Consider the following 23,478-nt stretch of genomic DNA (forward strand, 5'->3'; position numbering starts at 1 on the left):
CCTGCAACTGCTGGAGAGATCTATTTCATGTACATTACATTCACAAACAAAAGCAGATCACTGTTTGAAAATTAGCTCGCAAACCAACCCTGCTGAGAGATACTGATCTGAATGCAGTGTGTGTCCATTTGTTGCTGACAGCTTTCTGCATTTAACATTCATGATGGGGCACAACGTAGTAATTTCCTTTTCTGGCGCATTCGGTGACAAGTAATTTATTATGGCAGATTTTAATAAATGTTGGAAATTGCTGGTAGTATTCAAAGTCAAACCGCCAAATGCCCTGTTTTGTGCTTGAAATATTAGTTTGTCTTTTCTCCTCCTGAAGCTTTTGAAATTGGCTTTCATCTTGTACTTAGCATCTAATTCTTTTTTTTCCAGAATAATTTGTAACTATGACAACGGAATCCGGCGCGGATTCAGAGTTAACGAATGTTCAGCAGGAACCCCCTCAGCAGGAGCAGCAGCCTGTCGTCCAACAAGAGATGGCAGCCAATAAAGACCATCGGGCACCAGACACCAACACCAACCAGCAGGGCCAGGTAATGGTAGGCAACATTTGCAATTATTTTTTTGTCCCTTGTGTTTTTCATATGACACCTTTTTTTGTTTTTAAGAGGTGTACAACTGGGCTGTGTGAGGAGCTACCGTGGTGCCTGGAATGTAATTGTGCAGCTTTCTCTGTTCGATGAGAGAAAATTGCAAATTGGGCCGCAAGGATTTGATTGGTGAATAATGCAAGTAGAAAATAACCAATTGGAACGGAGAAAAACAGTTGGCTCAGAGTAACATGGACCCCTTAATGACCAGGCACAAGTGGCACTGTAATTGAAAATCAGGAAATGGCAGATTTACGAAATAGCTGCAGGTTGAACCTCTTTTTTTTTATCCGGCACCCTCGGGACCTGGCCTGTGCCGGATAAGGGATTTTGCCGGTCACGTTAAATTGGATGGCATGGGTACTGAGCAAGGGGATATCGGTGCTGGCTGGCTTGGGGCTGGGAGTGCGGTAGATAGATCATGTGGGGTGGTGGATCGCGGGGTCAGGCCAGCGATTGCGGGAGTCAGCAGCGAGGAAGGACTTCAATTTGTTCATGTCGGAGTGGCAGGGAATGGTGCTGGACAAGGGGTGGTGCTGGATAAGGGAGTCCCAGATAAGGGAGGTTCAACCTGTACTTTGTGTCGCTCTTCACTGTAGAGGATGAGGATATAGCACCAGAGATGCAACGCAAACTAAAAATAAATCAAGCAGATGAGCTAACTAGATTCAATATAAAAACAAAACTGGTAATGAAGAAACGAACGAGATTAAAGATAGACAAATTTCCAGGACCTGATGGTTTCCACCTCAGGTGGAATAGAAATAGGTGAGGAAATTGTTTACTTTAGTCATGATCTTCCAAAATTCTTGATACAGGAATTGTCCCCTTGGATTGGAAAACTACCAATGTTACTCCATTATTTAAGAAGTTTAAGAGAGAAACCTGGAACTTATAGGCCTATTAGTCCAACGTCAGTTGTGGGGAAGTTACTAGAATCTGTTATTTGGGACAGAATGACTGAGCATTTGGACAAATGAGCTGATCAGAGAGACAGCATGGATTTGTAAAGGGTCAGTCAAGTCTCATGAACCTAGTTGCATTTTTTGAGGAGGTAACAAACATGATCGATAAGGGGGTGTCTATGGCTGTTATTTATATGGACTTTCACAAGGCATTCGAAGAGGTTCCACATAAAAGATTGTTGACAGAAATGTGAGTGCATGGAATTGGAGGCGATCTATTGGCTTGGATAGGGAATTGGTTACGAGATAGGAGACATGATATAGGGATAATGGGCATGTACTCAAATTGGCATGATGTGACTAGTTGTTCTGCAGGGATCTGTGCCAGAGACTCCACTTTTTACTATATTTATAAAAAAACTTGGATGAAAGAGCTGTATAATGTAAGTTTGTTGATGATGATAAATTAGGTGGCACAGTAAACCGTGTAGATGGGAGCAGAAAATTGCAAAGGGACATTGATAGAATAAGTGAGTGACAAAACTGGGACAGATGGAGTTAAATGTAGGAAAATGTATAATATCATTCACTTTGGACTAAAGAAAGATAAATCAGAGGATTTTCTAAATAGTGAGAAGCTAGGAACTATAGGCCCAAGTTTCGGGCCGCGCCTAGAACAGCGCAGCCCCGACCTGGACGCCTGTTTTTTGCGCCACAAAGTGCGCCTAAAAAAAAACTTACCTATTCTCTGGCTCCCTGCAGGTCCTCTGGAGCTGGGCGCGGCGCAGCACGAGCTGTGGGGGGCGGAGCCAGGTCCCTGTGCTGAAAACAGTGCCGGGACCTCTGCACATGCGCGCTACACTGGGCGCGCATGTGCAGTAGCTCCAGGCGCCCAAAACTTTGTGGGAGGGGCCCGAAGCACGCAGCCCCTAGCCCTGGCCGAATGGCCTCACTGGGGCTGCGTGGATAAGGCTGCCTCCCACGCCCAGCTCCTGCTTTCCGACCCGACCTCCGCTCCCTCCCCCCCCCCCCCCCCCGGACCCGACGCCACCTACCTGTAAATCCGATGCTGGGCTGAAGTCTTGGGCCTGGCCCGTTCAGCCTCCCTCTCCTTTCTCCCTTCTCTCCCTCCCTCCCTTCTTCCTCTCCCTCTTCTTCTCTCCCCCTTCTCTCCTCTCCCTTCTCTGCTCTCTTTCCTCTCCCTTCTCTGCTCTCTTTCCTCTCCCTTCTCTGCTCTCTTTCCTCTCCCTTCTCTGCTCTCTTTCCTCTCCCTTCTCTGCTCTCTTTCCTCTCCCTTCTCTGCTCTCTTTCCTCTCCCTTCTCTGCTCTCTTTCCTCTCCCTTCTCTCCTCTCTTTCCTCTCCCTTCTCTCCTCTCTTTCCTCTCCCTTCTCTCCTCTCTTTCCTCTCCCTTCTCTCCTCTCTTTCCTCTCCCTTCTCTCCTCTCTTTCCTCTCCCTTCTTTCCTCTCCCTTCTCTCCTCTCTTTCCTCTCCCTTCTCTCCTCTCTTTCCTCTCCCTTCTCTCCTCTCTTTCCTCTCCCTTCTCTCCTCTCTTTCCTCTCCCTTCTCTCCTCTCTTTCCTCTCCCTTCTCTCCTCTCTTTCCTCTCCCTTCTCTCTCCTCTCTTTCCTCTCCCTTCTCTCTCCTCTCTTTCCTCTCCCTTCTCTCCCCTCTCTTTCCTCTCCCTTCTCTCCCCTCTCTTTCCTCTCCCTTCTCTCCCCTCTCTTTCCTCTCCCTTCTCTCCCCTCTCTTTCCTCTCCCTTCTCTCCCCTCTCTTTCCTCTCCCTTCTCTCCCCTCTCTTTCCTCTCCCTTCTCTCCCCTCTCTTTCCTCTCCCTTCTCTCCCCTCTCTCCCCTCTCACTCTCTGTCTGTCAGTGTCTGTGTTTCTGGAGGAGAGGAGAGACAGACAGAGAGATAGAGACACACCTGGGGGGGCCGTCCCAGCACGCTGTTGGAGGACTCCCGGTGCTGCAGTCGGTAAGTAGAAAATGTTTTGTTTTATTGATTTTTTTAAAAAGTGTGCTTTTATTTTTTATTAATTTATTGGTTGATTTATTGATGTATTTATCATTTATTATTGATGATGGCTCTTTATTTGTAAAACTGAAGTTTTTAATGTTTGTAACTACGCCTGATTTTCTAAGTGTAGACAAGGTTTTTCTGAGCGCACAAAAATCTACACTTACTCCATTCTAAGTTAGTTTGGAGTATGTTTTCACTGCCTAAACTTTCAAAATGGGCGTAAGTGGCCAGACAGCCCCCTTTTGGAAAAAGAAAATCTGTTCCAAACTGAAATTGTTCTAACTGACTAGAACTGGAGCAAACTAAATGCCGAGAATTGCAATTTCTAAGATACTCCATTCTAAACCAGTTGCTCCAAAAAAACAGGCGAAACTCAGGCCGAAACTTGGCCCCTATGTATGAGCAGAGAGATTTAGCGGGTCCATGTACAGAAATCACTAAAAGCTAGTGGAAAGGTACAATTTTTTTTTTTAAAAGGGCTGATAACGTTAATCTCGGGGGCTGAAATACAAAGGAGTTGGAATAAGCTGGAATACAGAGCTCTGGTTAGACCCCATCTGAAGTGCTGCATTTAGTTCTGGTCACTGCATCATAGAAGGATATATTGGCCTTGGAGTGGGTACGGTGGAGATCACACACGGACACTGGTCATGACATAAAACAGTAGGCATACTGCACACAGCAGACACAAGGAATTTGTACTCTTGTCATTTACTTCACAACATATTTTATTAGAGAAGGAAAGCACTTCATGCAGCCCAAATGAAATGTCATTGTGTCTCCGTTAACATGGCAACCACTACTTATTTGGAATGTATTTTATTTTATGCACTCCATTGGTCGCTCCTGCAGATACCTGTAGTGAAGGCAGTGCTGAGACACTGCCCTATCTGGGAATCATAAGTCACTGAATTTCTGGAAATCAATAGTCACACATCTTTTGTACCAATCAAGATAATTTTCTGACAGCGCTAGATTTGGAAAACTGAAAAATTCTCATTACAGACCAGTGACACTTGCCAACTCCTGGTTTAAACATGAGCTATTCTCACAGCTAGTTGCTGTCTGACTTTATTAATTAAACACGTCTTAAAATATTTAGCACACTTTCTTCAACTAAAAGCTCAAACTGAATAATAAATAAATAGAGGTGGGAAACAATTTAGAAATGTAAGAAACCGTAGCTGAAGCAGAGCGAAAGAGGGATCCTGTTCAACTGGCATTGAGGGTTTGACTCCTGGCTGAGATACTAGCCAACAAAACTGACTGTTGAATCTGAAGAATTTTTGCTATTTTTCTGGAATGCCAATCTCATTGAGAAAAATGATTGCCGTGTGAAAAAGATTATGATGTGGCGGTTTTTTTTAATGTCATAAATTTGTAGTGATATATTTATGGTGAATTATGCAATGATTTTGACATGCAAACTTATTTTAGACCAACACCAAAATTCTAAAACTGTTGCTCAATAAATTTAGATTATGTCTTTGGCCAAATGCAAGTAAGGAAAAGCATGCAGCATAAAAAGGCAAATCCATTTTGGTTTTTAAAAATTATTTTGGACACTTGCCGAATTGTAAAACAGATTTGTGCATCCATGCACACTAGGAAAACTGAACTCTTGATGTATTTGATTTGGAGTCTTCCACTGTTTTTTTTTTTGCCTGCAGAATGCTGAGAAAGATAAAAAAACAGAAACCATTCCAAAAGTAGTTGAAGAGTTAGACGTTGGAGAAACTGATGATGACAAAACATCAGAAAGGACAACACCTGGCAAAACCCCCAAATCTCCATTAAAGGGATCCAAGAAACCAAAGACCATGCCATGCAAGGTGGCCCTTCTGGATGGCACAGAATTTGAGTGTGAAGTGGAGGTAAGGGGCACTACCTGCTTTATTAAAGCTTCATTTTAAATGGGCTAACAACCTCCACTAAAATAGAATTTGGTATGAGTGAGCTTAGTATTTACACAATGGAATCACATTGCATAATTTCAAAGCTCAATTGATTGATCAACAATACAATTGGTCACAACAAGGACATAGTCAGTTACCACTTGCCGTCTTTCTGGACCCTTTAGCTTTTGTGTCTTTCGTTTCTTTCTTTGGCTTGTGTTTAATTTTATTTTTAAACATTGGCCTGCCGGCGTGAACTGAATGCAGGAAAGATCCCGACATTGCTATGGGTAGGCTCCAGGCCCATCGGATATTGGACCTTGAGCATCGTTTACATGAAGCACGTGCTGGGCAGCTCCCCGGCGAAGAGGATTTCAAGTTCGGGGGGTCTGGCAGAAGCCCTTGTGTGGGTCCTGGGAGAGTGCGGAGTGGAGGAGGTGGGGGGTGGCAATTGGGAGGAAGGGGGACAACCAGGAGAAGGGGAGTAAAATGATTGAGGGATCAGTAGTGAAAGGGGGGGGGGGGCGAGCAGAGGTTGGCAGCGGTCTTCAGCACTGCGGCGGAGCTGGGCGCAGCACTCCTGCACTCCCTTGTTGCCATCCCAATACCCTGAAGTTGTATTTACATGCAGAACTTTTTCAATGCAATGGGGGCGTGCTGTGCAGTGCGGAGAATTGTAAATGGGTCAGTTTCAGCAGTTGCTTTGACTGGTACTTGGAAAGAACTGCAATCGCTGCAGGCCTTGATAAAAATGATAGCTACGATACATCTCTTAAAATGCATTTGAAATATCTAGGCTTCTTGCAAAATGGAATCACTGGCAGTAACTCAAGCTGTTGTTTTGTCTGTACATACCACTTTCTCTCTGTGCGATGATGGTAAATACTCTTTATTTTTTGGAACCGATTGTAAAGAGGCATAAACTCCTGTAAAGATATGATTGGAAAAGCATTTTCTAATTTACAAACACCATTGCATAATACAAATGAATCATTGTGCCAGTTAGGTAGAGGTAACATTAATAAGAGTTAACAACAGCCCCTTTGGCCTTTATCTCAAATAAAAAAGGATTGTGAAGCACTTTTCCGTAAAACCAGTATCCCTTCAACATGAAATTGGACTAAAATAGATGATGGCTTTGTATGGTGTAACGCGTATAAGCATCAGATCTGACTTGGGTATTGTTCTACTGGCCTTGCAGCAGATCTTGTCAGTTGAGGCTGCACGACAAAGGCAGTCTGCACGTTGCCATCCTCTGCCTGCTCCACGACGACATGCAAGCCGTGATCCTTACCAATGGATCCACCACAGACCCAATCCACGTACGGACTGGGGTCAAACAGGGCTGCGTCATCACCCCAACCTTCTTCTCAATCTTTCTTGCCGCCATGCTCCACCTCAGTCAACAAGCTCCCTGCTGGAGTGGAACTAAACTACAGAACCAGTGGGAACATGTTCAACCTGCGCCATCTCCAGGCCAGGTCCAAGACCACCCCAACCTCTGTCGTCGAGCTACAGTACGCGGATGACACCTGCGTCTGCGCACATACGGAGGCTGAACTCTAGGATATAATCGACGTATTTACTGAGGCGTACGAAAGCATGGGCCTTGCGCTAAACATCCGTAAGACAAAGGTCCTCCACCAGCCTGTCCTCGCCGCACAGCACTGCCCCCCAGTCATCAAGATCCACGACGTGGCCCTGGACACCGTGGACCACTTCCCATATCTTGGGAGCCTGCTATCAACAAGAGCAGGCATCGATGACGAGATCCAACACCGCCTCCAGTGCGCCAGTGCAGCCTTCGGAAAAGTGTGTTTGAAGACCAGGCCCTCAAAACTGCCACCACGCTCATGGTCTACAGGGCTGTAGTAATACCTGCCCTCCTGTATGGCTCAGAGACATGGATTATATACAGCAGACACCTCAAGTTGCTGGAGAAATATCACCAACGATGACTCCACAAGATCCTACAAATCCCCTGGGAGGACAGGCACACCAACATCAGGCTAACATCCCCAGCATTGAAGCACTGAGCACACTTGATCAGCCCCACTGGTCAGGCCACATAGTCCGCATGCCAGACACGAGACTCCCAAAGCAAGTGCTCTACTTGGAGCTCCTTCACGGCAAATGAGCCAAAGGTGGGCAACGGAAACACCTATAAGGACACCCTCAAAGCCTCCCTGATAAAGTGCGACATCCCCACTGACACCTGGGAGTCCCTGGCCCAAGACCGCCCGAAGTGGAGGAAGTGCATCCGAGAGGGTGCTGAGCACCTCGAGTCTCGTCGCCGAGAGCATGCAAAAATCAAGCGCAGGCAGCGGAAAGAGTGTGCGGTAAACCAATCCCACCGACCCCTTCCCTCAACGACTATCCGTCCTAGCTGTGACATAGTCTGTGGCGCTCATATTGGACTGTTCAGCTACCAAAGAACTCACTTCAGGACTGGAAGCAAGTCTTCCTCAATCCCGAGGGACTGCCTATGATGACAACAAAGAAAATTAATTCATTGAGGATTTATTTTTCTATACCAGCGTGAGCAGAGTATAAAGAAGGGAAATGACGTGTGTGCAGTAATGATGCTACTCACTTGAAGCAATGCTCAGCATTGTGCCTATTTACATATTTGTTGATGTAGCAGGTGCAATCCTCTGAAGTTTAATTACGGTTTTCAGAGAAAATTGAGCACATTTGATCAATTGTTCCACCAGATTGTCATATAACAAAGCAGTGTTCCACAATTAATGAAGGGTGTTCCATCTCTCAGCTAGTTGGCTGAAAGATGAAAAATGTGTCAACAATTTAGTAATGTTTATCATTCTTCAACTGTGGAGAATGCTGGACCTCATGTACAAACATGTAAGTAGATGTGAGTGGGTGGCGAGTGCACCAAAATACCAGTGTTAAAAGTTTAGTGCTATTTCGTAAAAATATACGCATTGATGCGAGAAAATAGCATTGATGCTGCTTTACAATTGCCTTTTTTAACAAGCTACTCTGTCCACCAACAAGACACATGTTAGCCTCAGGAAAATCCAGGGAGTCGACACTTAATTGTATCCAAAGTTTCTCCCTCGTTCATCTCTCTGTTATGATCACTTCATTTTTGTTCTCTCTCCCCAAATGTGTTTAATAATCATTCCTTTTTTTTCTGACATTTTCAATCTTCTCTTTTTTTTGCTCTTGAATCTTCAATCTCTGATGGTGGCAGTCTGTGTAAAAACAAGAAGAAAAGGAGTCTGCCATTCACCCTCTCAAGCCTGTTCTACCGTTCCATTAGACCTGTACCGTAACTCCATTTATGTGCCTTTTGCTTGTCCTTTGATATGCTTATGTAATAAAAATCTATCATAAGAACATAAGAAATAGGAGCAGGAGTAGACCATATTTCTCCTTGAATCTGCTCCGCCATTCAATAAGATCATGGCTGATTTGATTGTGGACTCAGCTCCACTTCCCTGCCCGCTCCCCATAACCCCTTATCCCCTTATCCCCTTATCGCTCAAGAAACTGTCTCTTTCTGTCTTAAATTTATTCAATGTCCCAGCTTCCACAGCTCTCCGAGGCAGCGAATTCCACAGATTTACAACCCTCAGAAGAAATTTCTCTCATCTCAGTTTTAAATAGGCGGCCCCTTATTCTAAGATTATGCCCCCTCTAGTTCTAGTTTCCCCCATCAGTGGAAACATCCTCTCTGCATCCACCTTGTCGAACCCCCTCACAATTTTACACGTTTCGATAAGATCACCTCTCATTCTTCTGAATTCCAATGAGTAGAGGTCCAACCTACTCGACCTTTCTTCATAAGTCAACCCCCTCATCCCCGGAATCAACCTAGTGAACCTTCTCTGAACTGCCTCCAAAGCAAGTATATCCTTTTGTAAGTATGGAAACCAAAACTGCACGCAGTATCCCTCATAGCTGTAGCAAGACTTCCTTGCTTTTATACTCCATCGCCTTTGCAATAAAGGCCAAAATTCCATTGTCCTTCCTGATCACTTGCTGTACCTGCATACTATCCTTTTGTTTCATGCACAAGTACCCCCAGGTCCCGCTGTACTGCAGCACTTTGCAATCTTTCTCCATTTAAATAATAACTTGGTCTTTGATTTTTTTCTGCCAAAGTGCATGACCTCATTCTTTCCAACATTATGCTCCATCTGCCAAATTCTTTGCCCACTCACTTAGCCTGTCTATGTCCTTTTGCAGATTTTTTTGTGTCCTCTTCACGCACTGCTTTTCCTCCCATCTTTGTATCGTCAGCAAACTTGGCTGCGTTACACTCAGTCCCTTCTTCCAAGTCGTTAATATAGATTGTGAACAGTTGGGATCCCTGCGGCACCCCAGTAGTTACTGGTTGCCAACCAGAGAATGAGCCATTTATCCCGACTCTGTTTTCTGTTCGTTAGCCCATCCTCTATCCATGCTAATATATTACCCCCAACCCTGTGAACTTTTATCGATCTCAACCTTCAAATTTTCCAATTGGCCCAGTATCCACAGCCTTTTGGGAGATAATCAGAGAAAGTGAACAGCAGATCCACACTGGATTCTTACCCAACTGGGAAATACTCTAGCAGTGAAAAACTTCCATGTAGTGTATATATTACTACTGTGCATTTATCTTTGAGTAATAATGATGATGCAAACCATTTGCACTTATATAAACACATTGAAAAGATGTAGATTTTGAGGAGGGTCTTGAAGGAGGAGAGGTAGGTGGTGATGAGGTGGAGGAGTTTAGGAAGGAAATTGCAGAGCGTAGCACCTAGACTGCTGAAGGCATGGGTGCAAATGGTGGGATGAAAGAAGGGGTAGAAGGAAATGCATGAGAGGCCACAATCAGGAGAATGGATAATTATGGGGAGGGGGTTGTAGGATTGGGAAAGCTGTGATGGGATTTAAACAAGAGACTGAGAAATTTAAGTTGGGAGGCGTTGGAGAATCAGGAATCAATGTAGGTCAGCAAGGACAGGAGTGATGGGTTAGCGGGACTCAGTGCGGGATAGGATATGTGCAGCAGAATTTTTGTTGAACTGCAGGATGGAGGCCGGCCAAGAGAGCATTGCAATATTCGAGTCTGGAGATAATGAGGATGAGGGTGAGGCAGGCCCAGAGGTCGATGATGTTGTGGAGCTGAAAGTAGATGGTCTTTGTGATGGAGAGGGAATGGGGTCAGAAGCTCAGCTTGGGTTCGATTATGATGCTGAGTTTGCAAACAGCCTGGTTGAACCTGAGACTGTGGCCGGGCAGGCAGATGGAGTCAATGTTGACAGTATTCAGTTTATGGTGCAGCTTGAAGACTATACGTAATTGGAGGAAATTGTCATTCATGCCATCCGACAACACTGAGGCAGAGGAGCGGTTAAAGGTACAACTGAATGTCATTAATGTCAATGTGGATGCTGACTATCTTTTCTTCGGATGATGTTGCTAAGTAGATGAAGAAGAGGAGAGGCCAAGAATGAATGTTGTGGGGTGTAAGAGAAGCCATTACAGGAAATTCTTCAGCTGCAATCGGGTAGATAAGAATGGAAGCAAGTGAAGGCAGCCCCATTCAGCTCGACAACGGAGGAGGATGGTGTGGCTGACTGTCAAATCTGCAGAGAGGTCGAGGAGGGTGACGAGGGAAAATACACCACGGTTACAGTCAGAGGATTTAATTTGTGACATTGATTAGAGCCGTTCCTATGCTGTGGCAGTGGCGGAAACCTGAGTGGAAAAATTCAAACACCGAGTTGTGGTAGCTTGCAAGGACAGTGTTTTCTGAGGATGGTGTGTTGCCAGCAGTTTTGGAAGAGAGGGGAAATGTAGCCAAAGAGATGGAGCCACTTGCAATGTCAGCTGACATTCATCACAAATTAAGGAACGAATAAGGCTTTTCTTATCAAAATATTTTGATGATTGACAGCAGTCAAAGCTGCATTCACTCTTTCCCTCCTCTTTCTCTTCTCCCCCCCCCCCCCCCCCTCCCCTCCAAAGTTCCCAGATTATCTTCAGTAACATATAAAAATAAATAAAAGATTCGCCTTTGGGATGTTACGCAAGAAAAATATCCAGACTAATAAAAGTGCTTAATTTATGCAACTTGATAATGTCATTTTTGAATAATTTATAGAAATTATATGTTTGTCCCCTTTATGTATCCATGTGCTGTTCACCTTTGTGCCTTACTTTGCAAAGCTCAAGCATGATAGATAACATTTGAAGTCTATCTTTATCAGATTTGAATCTGTAATATCATATTCACTGGGTACAGAAGGGACTGGCTCTGACCGAGTGGTTGTAGAATACATTAACGCTGCATTAGAATGGTATGTAGATTTGCACCCTTGATTATATGATACCTGTGTCTGCCAGGTTGAGGCCTGATGGTGGAAGAAAAATCCTGGGTGAGCTGACCAGGTCATTCTCAAAAACTTCCTCGAGGCAAATTGCGGTTCTCTTTGGGAGAGACCAGGGAGCAGTCGTGGTGCTTGTTTGTCTTTGATGGTGATGGAAGAAAAATATATTCCAGTGAAGAGTAAAGGGTGTACAAGAAAAGAGAGCCATCCGTGGCTAACTAAAGAAATAATGGGCAGTATCCAATTTAAAAACAAGGTGGCCAAAAGCTAGTGGGAGGACAGAAGATTGAGAAACATAGAAACAGAGAAAATACGTGCAGGAGTAGGCCATTCGGCCCTTCGAGCCTGCACCACCATTCAATAAGATCATTGCTGATCATTCACCTCAGTACCCCTGCCCTGCTTTCTCTCCATACCCCTTGATCCCTTTCGCCATAAGGGCCATATCCAATGAACTGGCATCAAGAACTCTCTGCGGTAGAGAATTCCACAGGTTCGCAACTCTGAGTGAAGAAGTTTCTCCTCATCTCGGTCCTAAATGGCTTACCGCTTATCCTTTACTGTGATCCCTGGTTCTGGACTTCCCCTACATCGGGAACATTCTTCCTGCATCTAATCTGTCCAATCCCGTCAGAATTTTATATGTTTCTATGAGATCCCCTTTCATTCTTCTTAACTCCAGTGAATACAGGCCCAGTCAATCCAGTCTCTCCTCATATGTCAGTCCTGCCATCCCGGGAATCAGTCTGGTGAACCTTCGCTGCACTCCCTCAATAGCAAGAACGTCCTTCCTCAGATTAGGAGACCAAAACTGAACACACTATTCCAGGTGAGGCCTCACCAAGACCCTGTACAACTGCAGTAAGACCTCCCTGCTCCTATACTCAAATCCCCTAGCTATGAAGGCCAACATACTATTTGCCTTCTTCACTGCCTGCTATACCTGCATGCCAACTTTCAATGACTGATGTACCATGACACCCAGGTCTCGTTGCACCTCCCCTTTTCCTAATCTGCTGCCATTCAGATAAAATTCTGCCTCTGCGTTTTTTGCCACCAAAGTGGATAACCTCACATTTATCACATTATACTGCATCTGCCATGCATTTGCCCGCTCACCTAACCTGTCCAAGTCACCCTGCAGCCTCTTGGCGTCCTCCTCACAGCTCACACTGCCACCTAGCTTAGTGTCACCTGCAAACTTGGAGATATTACATTTAATTCCTTCATCTAAATCATTGATGTATATTGTAAAGAGCTGGGGTCCCAGCACTGAGCCCTGCGGCACTCCACTAGTCACTGCCTGCCATTCTGAAAAGGACCCGTTTATCCCGACTGTCTGCTTCCTGTCTGCCAACCAGTTCTCTATCCACGTCAATACATTACCCCCAATACCATGTGCTTTAATTTTGCACACCAATCTCTTGTGTGGGACCTTGTCAAAAGCCTTTTGAAAGTGCAAATACATCACATCCACTGGTTCTCCCTTGTTCACTCTACTAGTTACATCCTCAAAAAATTCAAGAAGATTTGTCAAGCATGATTTCCCTTTCATAAATCCATGCTGACTTGGACCGATCCTGTCACTGCTTTCCAAATGCGCTGCTATTTCATCTTTAATAATTGATTCCAACATTGTCCCCACTACCGATGTCGGGCTAACTGGTCTACAATTCCCCATTTTCTCTCCCTCCTTTTTTAAAAAAGTGGTATTACATTAGCTACCTTCCAGTCCACAGGAACTGATCCAGAGTTGATAGACTGTTGGAAAATGATCACCGATGCATCCACTATTTCAAGGGCCACTTCCTTAAGTACTCTGGGATGCAGACTAACAGGCCCTGGGGATTTATCGGCCTTCAATCCCATCAACTTCCCTAACACTATTTCCTGAATAATAAGGATTTCCTTCAGTTCTTTCTTCTTGCTAGATCCTCTGTCCCCTAGTATTTCCGGAAGGTTATTCGTGTTTTCCTTCATGAAGACAGAACCAAAGTATTTGTTCAATTGGTCTGCCATTTCTCTGTTCCCCATTATAAATTCACCTGATTCTGACTGCAAGGAACCTATGTTTGTCTTCACTAATCTCTTTCTCTTCACATTTCTATAGAAGCTTTTGCAGTCAGTTTTTATGTTCCCAGCAAGCTTCCTCCCATACTCTATTTTCCCCCTCCTAATTAAACACTTTGTCCTTCTCTGTTGGATTCTAAATTTCTCCCAGTCCTCAGGTTTGCTGCTTTTTCTGGCCAATTTGTATGCCTCTTCCTTGGATTTAACACTATCCCTAATTTCCCTTGTTAGCCATGGTTGAGCCACCTTTCCCGTTTAATTTTTACTCCAGACAGGGATGTACAATTGTTGAAGTTCATCCATGTGATATTTAAAAGCCAGCAAAGAATGACAAAAAATTATTTAAGAAAGGAAAGATAAACTATGAAAATAAACTAGTACAAAATTTAAAAACCGATAGCAAGAGTTTCCACAGGTATATAAAAAGGAAGAGTGGCTAAAGTAAATGTTGGTCCCTTAGAGGACGGGACCGGGGAATTAGTGATGGGGAACACGGAGATGGCAGAAACTCTGAACAAATATTTTGTATCTGTCTTTAAGGTAGAGGACATAGATAATATCCCAACAGTGGATAGTTACGGGGCTATCACTAAGGAGGTGGTACTCAGTGAGATAATGGGACTAAAGGCAGATAAATCCCCTGGACCTGATGGCTTGCATCCTTGGATCTTAAGAGAAGTAGTGGCAGGGATAGTGGATGCATTGATTGTAATTTACCAACATTTCCTGGATTCTGGAGAGGTCCCAACAGATTGGAAAACTGTAAATGTAACAATCTTATTTTAAAAAAGGAGACAAACAAAAAGCAGGAAACTACAGACCAGTTAGCCTGTATTTGACAAGGTGCCACATAAAAGGTTATTGAACAAGATAAAAGTTCACGGGGTTGGGGGTAATGTATTAGCATGGATAGAGGATTGCCTAACTAACAGAAAACAGAGTTGGGATAAATGGTTCATTCTCTGGTTGGCAATCAGTAACTAGTGGGGTGCCGCAGGAATCAGTGCTGGGACCCCAACTATTTACAATCTATATTAATGACTTGGAAGAAGGGACTGAGTGTAACGTAGCCAAGTTTGCTGAAGATACAAAGATGGGAGGAAAGCAAATTATGAGGAGGGCACAAAAAAACCTGCAAAAGGACATAGCCAGGCTAAGTGAGTGGGCAAAAATTTGGCAGATGGAGTAAAATGTTGGAAATTGTGAGGTTATGCACTTTGGCAGAAAAAAATTGAAGAACAAGTTATTATTTAAATGGAGAAAGATTGCAAAGGGGATGGAGTATAAAAGCAGGGAAGTCTTGCTACAGTTGGACAGGGTATTGGTGAGGCCTTACCTGGAATACTGCTTGCAGTTTTGGTTTCCATATTTACAAAAGGATATACTTGCTTTGGAGGCAGTTCAGAGAAGGTTCACTAGGTTGATTACAGAGATGAGGGGGTTGACTTATGAGGAAAGGTTGAGTAGGTTGGGCCTCTACTCATTGGAATTCAGAAGAATGAGCGGTGATCTTATCAAAATGTATAAGATTATGAGGGGGCTTGACAAGGCGGATGCAGTGAGGATGTTTCCACTGATGGGGGAGACTAGAACTAGGGGGCATAATCTTAGAATAAGTGGACGCCCATTTAAAACTGAGATGAGGAGGAATTCCTTCTGAGGGTTGTAAATCTGTGGAATTCGCTGCCTCAGAGCTGTGGAAGCTGGGAAATTGACTAAATTTAAGACAGAGATAGACAGTTTCTTAACTGATAAAGGGGATAAGGGAAGTGGACCTAAATCCATGATCGGAAGAACCATGATTGTATTAAATGGCGGAGCAGGCTCGAGGGGCCGGATGTTCTACTCCTGCTCCTATTTCTTATCTTATGAATGGTGTATGGCACTGGAAAGGGTACATCATCATAGGCAGTCCTTCGGAGTCGAGGATGACTTGCTTCCACACTAAAAATGAGTTCTCAGATGACTGAGGAGTCCAATACAGGACCTACAGTCTCGGTCACAGGTGGGACAAACGGTGGTTGAAGGAACGGGTGAATGGAGTGCCTGGGTTGCTATGCGGTCTTCCGCTATCGAATCTTGGCTTCAGCTTGCTGTCGGTGAAGAGCCTCAAGGTGTTCACCTTCCCAGATGATTTTCCTCCACTTTGGGCGGCCTTGGGCCAGGGATTCCCAGGTGTCAGTATGGATGTTATATTTTTTTCAAGGAAGGAGCGTAAGTACCTTTTTAGAATGGAGCCAAGAGAAATGCCTATCTTGGAGGAACACATTTCCTGACGCTGCATTTTGAGCTTCAGTTGGGATCACATCACTTTCTCTTGGTCAAACAACTTTATCAATTTAAAATATATTTTGTGAGGTCAAGAACAACTGCTTGACATTTTCTGCAGACCTTGGCTGATTTACAAGCTGGAATTGACGGAATTTCAAACAATATATTTTGGATTGCATCTGAAAACTGTAGATCATGCAAATTGTTTTAATTCATATCCTAATATACTTGAGAGCAGTTAGTTCTTGCTATAGCTTTGGCACAATATCAAACATTAGCTTTGAATTGATTTGAGTTCTGTAGAGTTACTAAAGTGGAACCAAAATGGCTTATATTTCATTATCTTTAACCTTTTAAAGCACATTATTATCTGCATGGTTATTTTCAAACCCATTTCCTAGCACGAGTTCATATATAATGCAATGATGTCGGAAGGAATCATTTTCCTTTTACACATGTAGTTGTGCGCAGTAAAATATTGATTTCCATTTCGAAAGTACAATATAGAAAGACCCAGGGCAGAAAATGAATTAAACAGTGTTACCCCTGCCAATTGAAACTGCTTGTATGTGAACTGCGTGGTGCAGTGGGTTAGACGAGAGCTTTTCCTCTTTGGGGCCTGGATTCAAACCCAGGCCCACACTGATGGGATGAAAGTTTATTCTGTCTACTGATGGTGAGGATCCGATGCAAAATGCATTTTGGGCGGTCTCCATGCGCCTACAACATAAAACTATCTCCAATTTGGCACTAATTGACAATGTTGCTTGGTGTGGGAAATAAAAAGAATGTTATGCTGTGGAAAAATGCCATTGGGTAAAGTTGGAAGTGCTCTCTTTGAGCTCGAGGCTGAAGCACATTGTTGCAATAGAACAGACAGAGCTGTGGTGTATATGAATGATTGAGGCAAAAACTGGGTCTTTCGAATTGAAAAGTGTTCCAATCCCAGCACGAGTGTTGCTCATCTTATAAGCACGAGAAAAAGCATTGAAAAAAAAACCTATAAATATTAATGTACCTGGAACTTCAACGAGCGCTTCTGACGAGGAACAAAGAAAAAAATCTGAATGATTGACCTCTAATTGGGTCCTGATTTTAAAACAAACCCTGCTGGTAGCAGCTGTTGCAGAAATAATACTGTTTCCCATTGGGAATGAAGCAAATGGGATATTAATGCTCTTTCTGCAGAAGACACTGTCGATTGTGAGTTAAAACATTCCAATTAATCTGGTAAGTGTTTTTGACACCAGAGCGATGGAGGAATTGCCTTTTCCTTTCCTGACTGAAGTTTTGTTATGTTGAATAGCTAAGAAGAAAGACAGACTTTCGATGGACGATTGATGCAAAACAAGCAAGGATAAAATGAATTTTTGTGCCACTTGCAATATTGTAACACAAAAGTGTTTGCACCAAATCAAATGGCTAACTCTCTCTTTGCTCCGCAGCAAAAAGAGAATCAATTCTGCCAGAATTGATTAGATTTTGAGTCAGCCACAAATAAATACAGCCCCAAAGTGACACTCAATTATGCCTGTGCTACCGTAGGATACTATTATTTGCTGGTGCAGTCCAATAATGAAACAACATTGGCGTACTTGCTGTGTACCTAGCTGCCTGACCTTGTGGTTAATAGTCAGGAGGCACTTCTGCCCTCTGCAACTCGTTCCCTCAGCATCTCTACCTTGCCACTTCCCTCTCTGCCTAAAACAAAAGTCTTCAAGACTGTCCTCTTCAGTCATTTGTTTTTACCCCCTCCTGACCCTCCTTTGCCCTGTGTCCCTGCTTGGTGACCGCTGCTTTTGTAAAGCACTCTTTGCACATGGAATGAGCACTGTAGAAATGCAAGTTATTTTTAATTGGATATGTATTGCTGTGCAAGTTCACTGGAACTTGCTTTCAGAGATGTGAGGCAAAATGTTATTTGTGTTAATGAGCAGTTTAGTAGTAAGCATATGTAGTATTACAAGTCTCCGCTGCTGTCCCACATTAACTGCAGCATAGGAGTTGCACATTGCCTGCTTTAGTGGGAGTTGGGACCAGCAGATTGACATAATTTGGGGTATTAAGTACTGTCTTGCTTTTCCTAGCAGGTCGTGGGCTTCAGCATGCTCTATTACTATGATGGTGGAGCTCTACTAAATCTTTGTTCAGATGGGCAAAAATAAACTGCATCACAACAGAAAGACACCTGTACTTGACAGTCAGTTGTCTTGAAAGGTTTCTTCTCGATGGGCGGAGAAACTGAGGCCGTAAAATCGGACACCTTAACGCCGTTAGTTATGGCCGTTTTTTTAAAAAAGCATGGCACCCACCTCGCTTTCAGCGTGGTCCACCCTATTCGCCAGCTTGGTGAGAGCGATAGTGGTACGTGCGTGCGCTGACAGTATGCAGAGTAGACCGATCGTGACGTTAGTCAATGTGTAACTCTGATTTGCGCATTGCACATCGTGATTCCTGTGCCCGTTTTCAGTCCTTATTGAATTTTTAGCCCTGAGTACTTGAAGTACTGGTCCAGTATGTTACCATGCCTCGCAACATTCCAATAGAATGGGTGATATTTAAATTATGGTTTAACTATTCATCCGGTGGAGCATAGTTCTGTATTTTTTAAACAAGTAAGGTTTGCACTGGGAGTCTCTCTTAGCATTGGTGCTTCCACTGACACATATTTGAATAAAATCTTGCCTGTGGAGTTTCCTCTTGAGTCTTTTTACAGCAGAGTTGAAACCACCATGGATTTGTTCCAGAGCAAAATAAAAATGCCAACTGAATGATTTCTATTAAGTTGAACATGTTGGTGTAGATTTTACACTTGCCCCCCCCTCCCCCCAGGCATAAAACCAGTTTTGCAGATTGGCCACCCTTGTAGAAACCACCATTCCCCTTGATTGCAACGGAAATTAAAATCAGGAGTTCCTATAATTGACGGCCAATTCACAATGCTAGTTTTACATCTGGGTGGTAAGTTCAAAATGCAGCCTGTTCCCTTTCTGTTTCAAGTATATTCTGCTTGGAAAACACCATGGTGCACTTCTGCCATGCTTTCTTCCTCAACCAGAAGGAAGAGACTGTGCGGGGAATGACTTCTCCTTGCAGGCCAGCCATTTTCTCCCACAGCGGATCAACTCAAAGGGTCGATGAGACGTGTTGCCAGTTTTCCCCTGCCTATTCAGTCAGGCAGTGTGTTTTTCTGCTTATCCAGTGTGGACAGGTCATTTCAAATGCCAAGGAAGGCTTGGTGTCGCCATTCTCTGTACTCCAGAGGGTCGATTCAGTGATCTTTGCAAAAATGGAGCTGGGGTCGTGGTGCTCCGACAGTCCTCAGTGGAAATGGAGAGGGAGCTGACTTTTCTTGATTTAGCAGGAGCAACTCATTATCCTAATTTGAAACTCCTCTGGGGCAGCATCTGTTCCTAAAGGACTGTGGTTCTGTTGTAACATAGCTGACTGACGGTTGATGTAAGCGTTTGGCCATTTCCACCCTATGTTCACAGCTAGGGGCAGGGCTTGATTTCTTCCCCATTTAGGGATTCACGAGTAGCCCTGCCAAACAAAGAACAGCCACAACCTTCCTAAGTGTTTATCCTGCTTGGTATCCAAGAATACCATCTCAAGTGGATGCCCTACTGATACTGTGAAGCGAGTTAACAACTTACTTATTTCCCCTGGCTTCTTGTGTCAGCCACACATCAATCCCTTCTTTGTCTGGGTGAGTGTGACAGGGATTTGGAACCTGTGTGGATTAAGTCAATTTTTAAAAATTCTGATACATCACAGCTTCCCATGTTGCACTTCCTTGATGCACGCAAATTGGTGAAAGAGGTCAGCAAGGCTTGGGTCACTTGTTTAATGCATTAGCGGACTGAAGGCTAACAGCAACAAATGTCATATAAACAATTAATCATGTGGTAACCTTCACAGCTATGAGCAGGACTATCCCTGTAGTCGATTTTACTTGCAGGTTGGGCTTGAGGAGATAATCTAACTATGACTATCTCTCTCCTGAATTGTGGATGATGACAGCATGTCACTTCTTACCTCTGCAGTCAGGTGTGCAGAAGTCTGAAGACTTGGCTCTGGGGATGAGGCTGAGACTCCTGGGCTGCGATTTCACCTAGTGGGTCGGGTCGGGAGCAAGGCGGGCGATGCGCGGGCAGGTTCCAACCCCATTCATGTCTCCATGCCGTCATCCCCACGACTTTCCCCTGATTGGGCTTGTTAAACTTATCCAGCGAGGTTCCCAGCCAATTAAAAGGAAGCGGGTCTGATGACGTCATTTGATGACGCTTAATCAGCCGGTTTCCTTAAAGGGACCATAGCACAACTGTCAAAATAAAGTTGGCCATCGGGGTTCTACAGCATTGAGGTGCTGCAAACACTGATAAACACTGCACAAAGGTGCATGGCCGCACCCAGGCTCTCCCATGACTCCCTCCATATGGTTATTGAGGGAGGCCCAGCACGCAGGGAGGTTCTCTTCTCTTCCCATTGGCGGAAGAGACCTTCTAGGCGACCAACGCAGCTGGTTGCACATTGTACAGGAGGGCACAAGCAGGGATGTCGTCAGCAGGACCTGGCTGCAGTGGGGCAAACCTCTCAATGATCTCAGTCGATCACAAAATGTTACCGCAAACCTCATCCTGCTGTGCCACTCATCACATTCCCATCTCTCTGCCTTCCCCACCCTACTCCTGCACATCCTTACTCACACCAACTTACCTTGCACCTCCACCCATCCCTTTCTCCCTATCTACATGATGATTTCCCTATTTCACTAGCCACCCCTCACACTCTCCCTCATCCTTGTTCAATCATGATTAATAAAGGGAAGATAGACTATGAAACGAAACTAGCACAACATATAAAAACAGATAGCAAGAGTTTCTGTAGGTATATAAAAAGGAAAAGAGTGGCTAAAGTAAATGTTGGTCCCTTAGAGGACGAGACCGGGGAATTAGTAATGGGGAACATGGAGATAGCAGAAACTCTGAACAAATATTTTGTATCAGTCTTTACGGTAGAGGACACTAACAATATCCCAACAGTGGATAGTCAAGGGGCTATAGGGGGGGAGGAACTTAACACAATCACAATTACTAAGGAGGTGGTACTCAGTCAGATAATGGGACCAAAGGCAGATAAATCCCCTGGACCTGATGGCTTGCATCCTCGGGTCTTAAGAGAAGTAGCGGCAGGGATTGTGGATGCATTGGTTGCAAATTACCAAAATTCCCTGGATTATGGGGAGGTCCCAGCTGATTGGAAAACTGCAAATGTGATGCCCCTATTTAAAAAAGGAGGCAGACAAAAAGCAGGAAACTATAGACCAGTTAGCCTAACATCTGTGGTTGGGAAAATGTTGCAGTCCATTATTAAAGAAGCAGTAGCAGAACATTTGGAAAAGCAAAATTCGGTCAGGCAGAGTTAGCGTGGATTTATGAAGGGGAAGTCATGTTTGACAAATTTGCTGGAATTCTTTACGGAGGTAACAAACAGGGTGGATAAAGGGGAACCAGTGGATGTGGTGTATTTGGACTTCCAGAAGGCATTTGACAAGGTGCCACATAAAAGGTTACTTCACAAGATAAAAGTTCACTGGGTTGGGGGTAATATATTAGCATGGATAAAGGATTGGCTAACAGCAGAGAGTCAGGATAAATGGTTTATTCTCTGGTTGGCAACCAGTAACTAGTGGGGTGCCGCAGGGATCAGTGCAGGCTCCCCAACTATTTACAATCTATATTAACGACTTGGAAGAAGGGACTGAGTGTAAAGTAGCCAAGCTGAGAGGAAAAGCAATGTGTGAGGAGGGCACAAAAAATCTGCAAAAGGACATAAACAGGCTAGGTGAGTGGGCAAAAATTTGGCAGATGGAGTATAATGTTGGAAACTGTGAGGTCATGCACTTCGGCAGAAAAAAAAATCAAAGAGCAAGTTCTTATTTAAATGGAGAAAGATTGCAAAGTGCTGCAGTACAGCAGGACCTGGGGGTACTTGTGCAAGAAACACACAAGGATAGTATGCAGGTACAGCAAGTGATCAGGAAGGCCAATTGAATCTTGGCCTTTATTGCAAAGGGAATGGAGTATAAAAGCAGGAAAGTCTTGGTACAGCTATACAGGGTATTGGTGAGGCCATACCTGGAATACTGCGTGCAGTTTTGGTTTCCATATTTACGGAAGGACACACTTGCTTTGGAGGCAGTTCAGAGAAGGTTCATTAGTTTGATTCTGGGGATGAGCGGGTTGACTTATGAAGAAAGGTTGAGTAGGTTGGATCTCTACTCATTGGAATTCAGAAGAATGAGAGGTGATCTTATCGAAATATGTAAGATTATGAGGGGGCTTGACGAGGTTGGTGCAGAGAGGATGTTTCCACGATGGGGACTAGAGCTAGAGGGCATGATCTTGGAACAAGGGGCTGCCCATTTAGTACTGAGATGAGGAGAAATATCTTCTCTCAAAGGGTTGTAAATCTGTGGCATTCGCTGCCTCAGAGAGCTGTGGAAGCTGGGGCATTGAATAAATTTAAGACAGAAATAGACAGTTTCTTGAGCGATAAGGGGTTATGGGGACCGGGGCAGGGAATTGGAGCTGAGTCCATGATCAGATCAGCCATGATCTTATTGAATGGTGGAGCAGGCTCGCGGGGCCGTATGGCCTACTCCTGTTCCTATTTCTTATGTTCTTATATCAACTAACAACACAAAAGAGTATGCACTTGGGTCTTTTGTCCAATGTTCATGTAAAGTTTCTATTAATGTGTTGTCAAACATTGAAATCTTTATTTTCAACACTTTGCCTTTTTGGACAGATTTGTGTGCACCTTTGGAACTTAAGAGCATAAGAAATAGGAGCAGGAGTAGGCCATTTGGTCCCTCGAGCCTGCTCTGCCATTCAATATGAACATGGCTGTTCTGATCATGGGCTCTGCTCCACTTCCCATAACCCTTCACTCCCTTATGTCTCAAAAATATGTCTACTCCGCCTTTAAATATATGCAATGATCCAGCTTCCACAGCTAGCTGGGGCAGAGGCTTCCACAGATTTACAACTCGGAAGAAATTCCTCCTCATCTCAGTTTTAAGTTGGAGACCCCTTATTCTGAAACTATGCCTCCTAGTTCTAGATTCCTCCATGAGTGGAAACATCCTCTCTGCATCTACCTTGTCTAGCCCTCTCGTTATCTTGTATGTCTCAATAAGATCACCTCTCATTCTTCTGAATTCCAATGAGTACAGCCCCAACTTGCTCCTCCTTTCTTCATAAATCAATCCCTTAATCTCAGGAATCAACCGAGTGAATCTTCTCTGAACTGCCTGTAATGCAAGTATATTCCCCCTTAAATAAGGAGACCAAAACTGCATGCAGTA

The 23,478-nt window shown here is 44.1% G+C and overlaps 1 protein-coding gene across 17 annotated transcripts in view; it reads left to right on the forward strand.

The window, feature by feature from the left end:
- LOC139277579 (band 4.1-like protein 1) overlaps positions 1-23,478 on the forward strand; it is a 298,694-nt gene that overhangs the window by 146,026 nt on the left and 129,190 nt on the right. For 15 of the 17 annotated variants that reach the window (XM_070896228.1, XM_070896234.1, XM_070896235.1 and 12 more), the window contains exons 2-3: positions 382-548; positions 5,194-5,397. In XM_070896228.1, coding sequence (XP_070752329.1) covers positions 396-548; positions 5,194-5,397 — 357 coding nt within the window. In that variant the 5' untranslated portion in view covers positions 382-395. The remainder of the gene's footprint in view (positions 1-381; positions 549-5,193; positions 5,398-23,478) is intronic. The other 2 variants (XM_070896233.1, XM_070896246.1) reach the window with 1 other exon arrangement.

This window comes from Pristiophorus japonicus, chromosome 12 (assembly GCF_044704955.1).
Source record: "Pristiophorus japonicus isolate sPriJap1 chromosome 12, sPriJap1.hap1, whole genome shotgun sequence".
Classification (NCBI taxonomy): Eukaryota; Metazoa; Chordata; class Chondrichthyes; family Pristiophoridae; genus Pristiophorus; species Pristiophorus japonicus.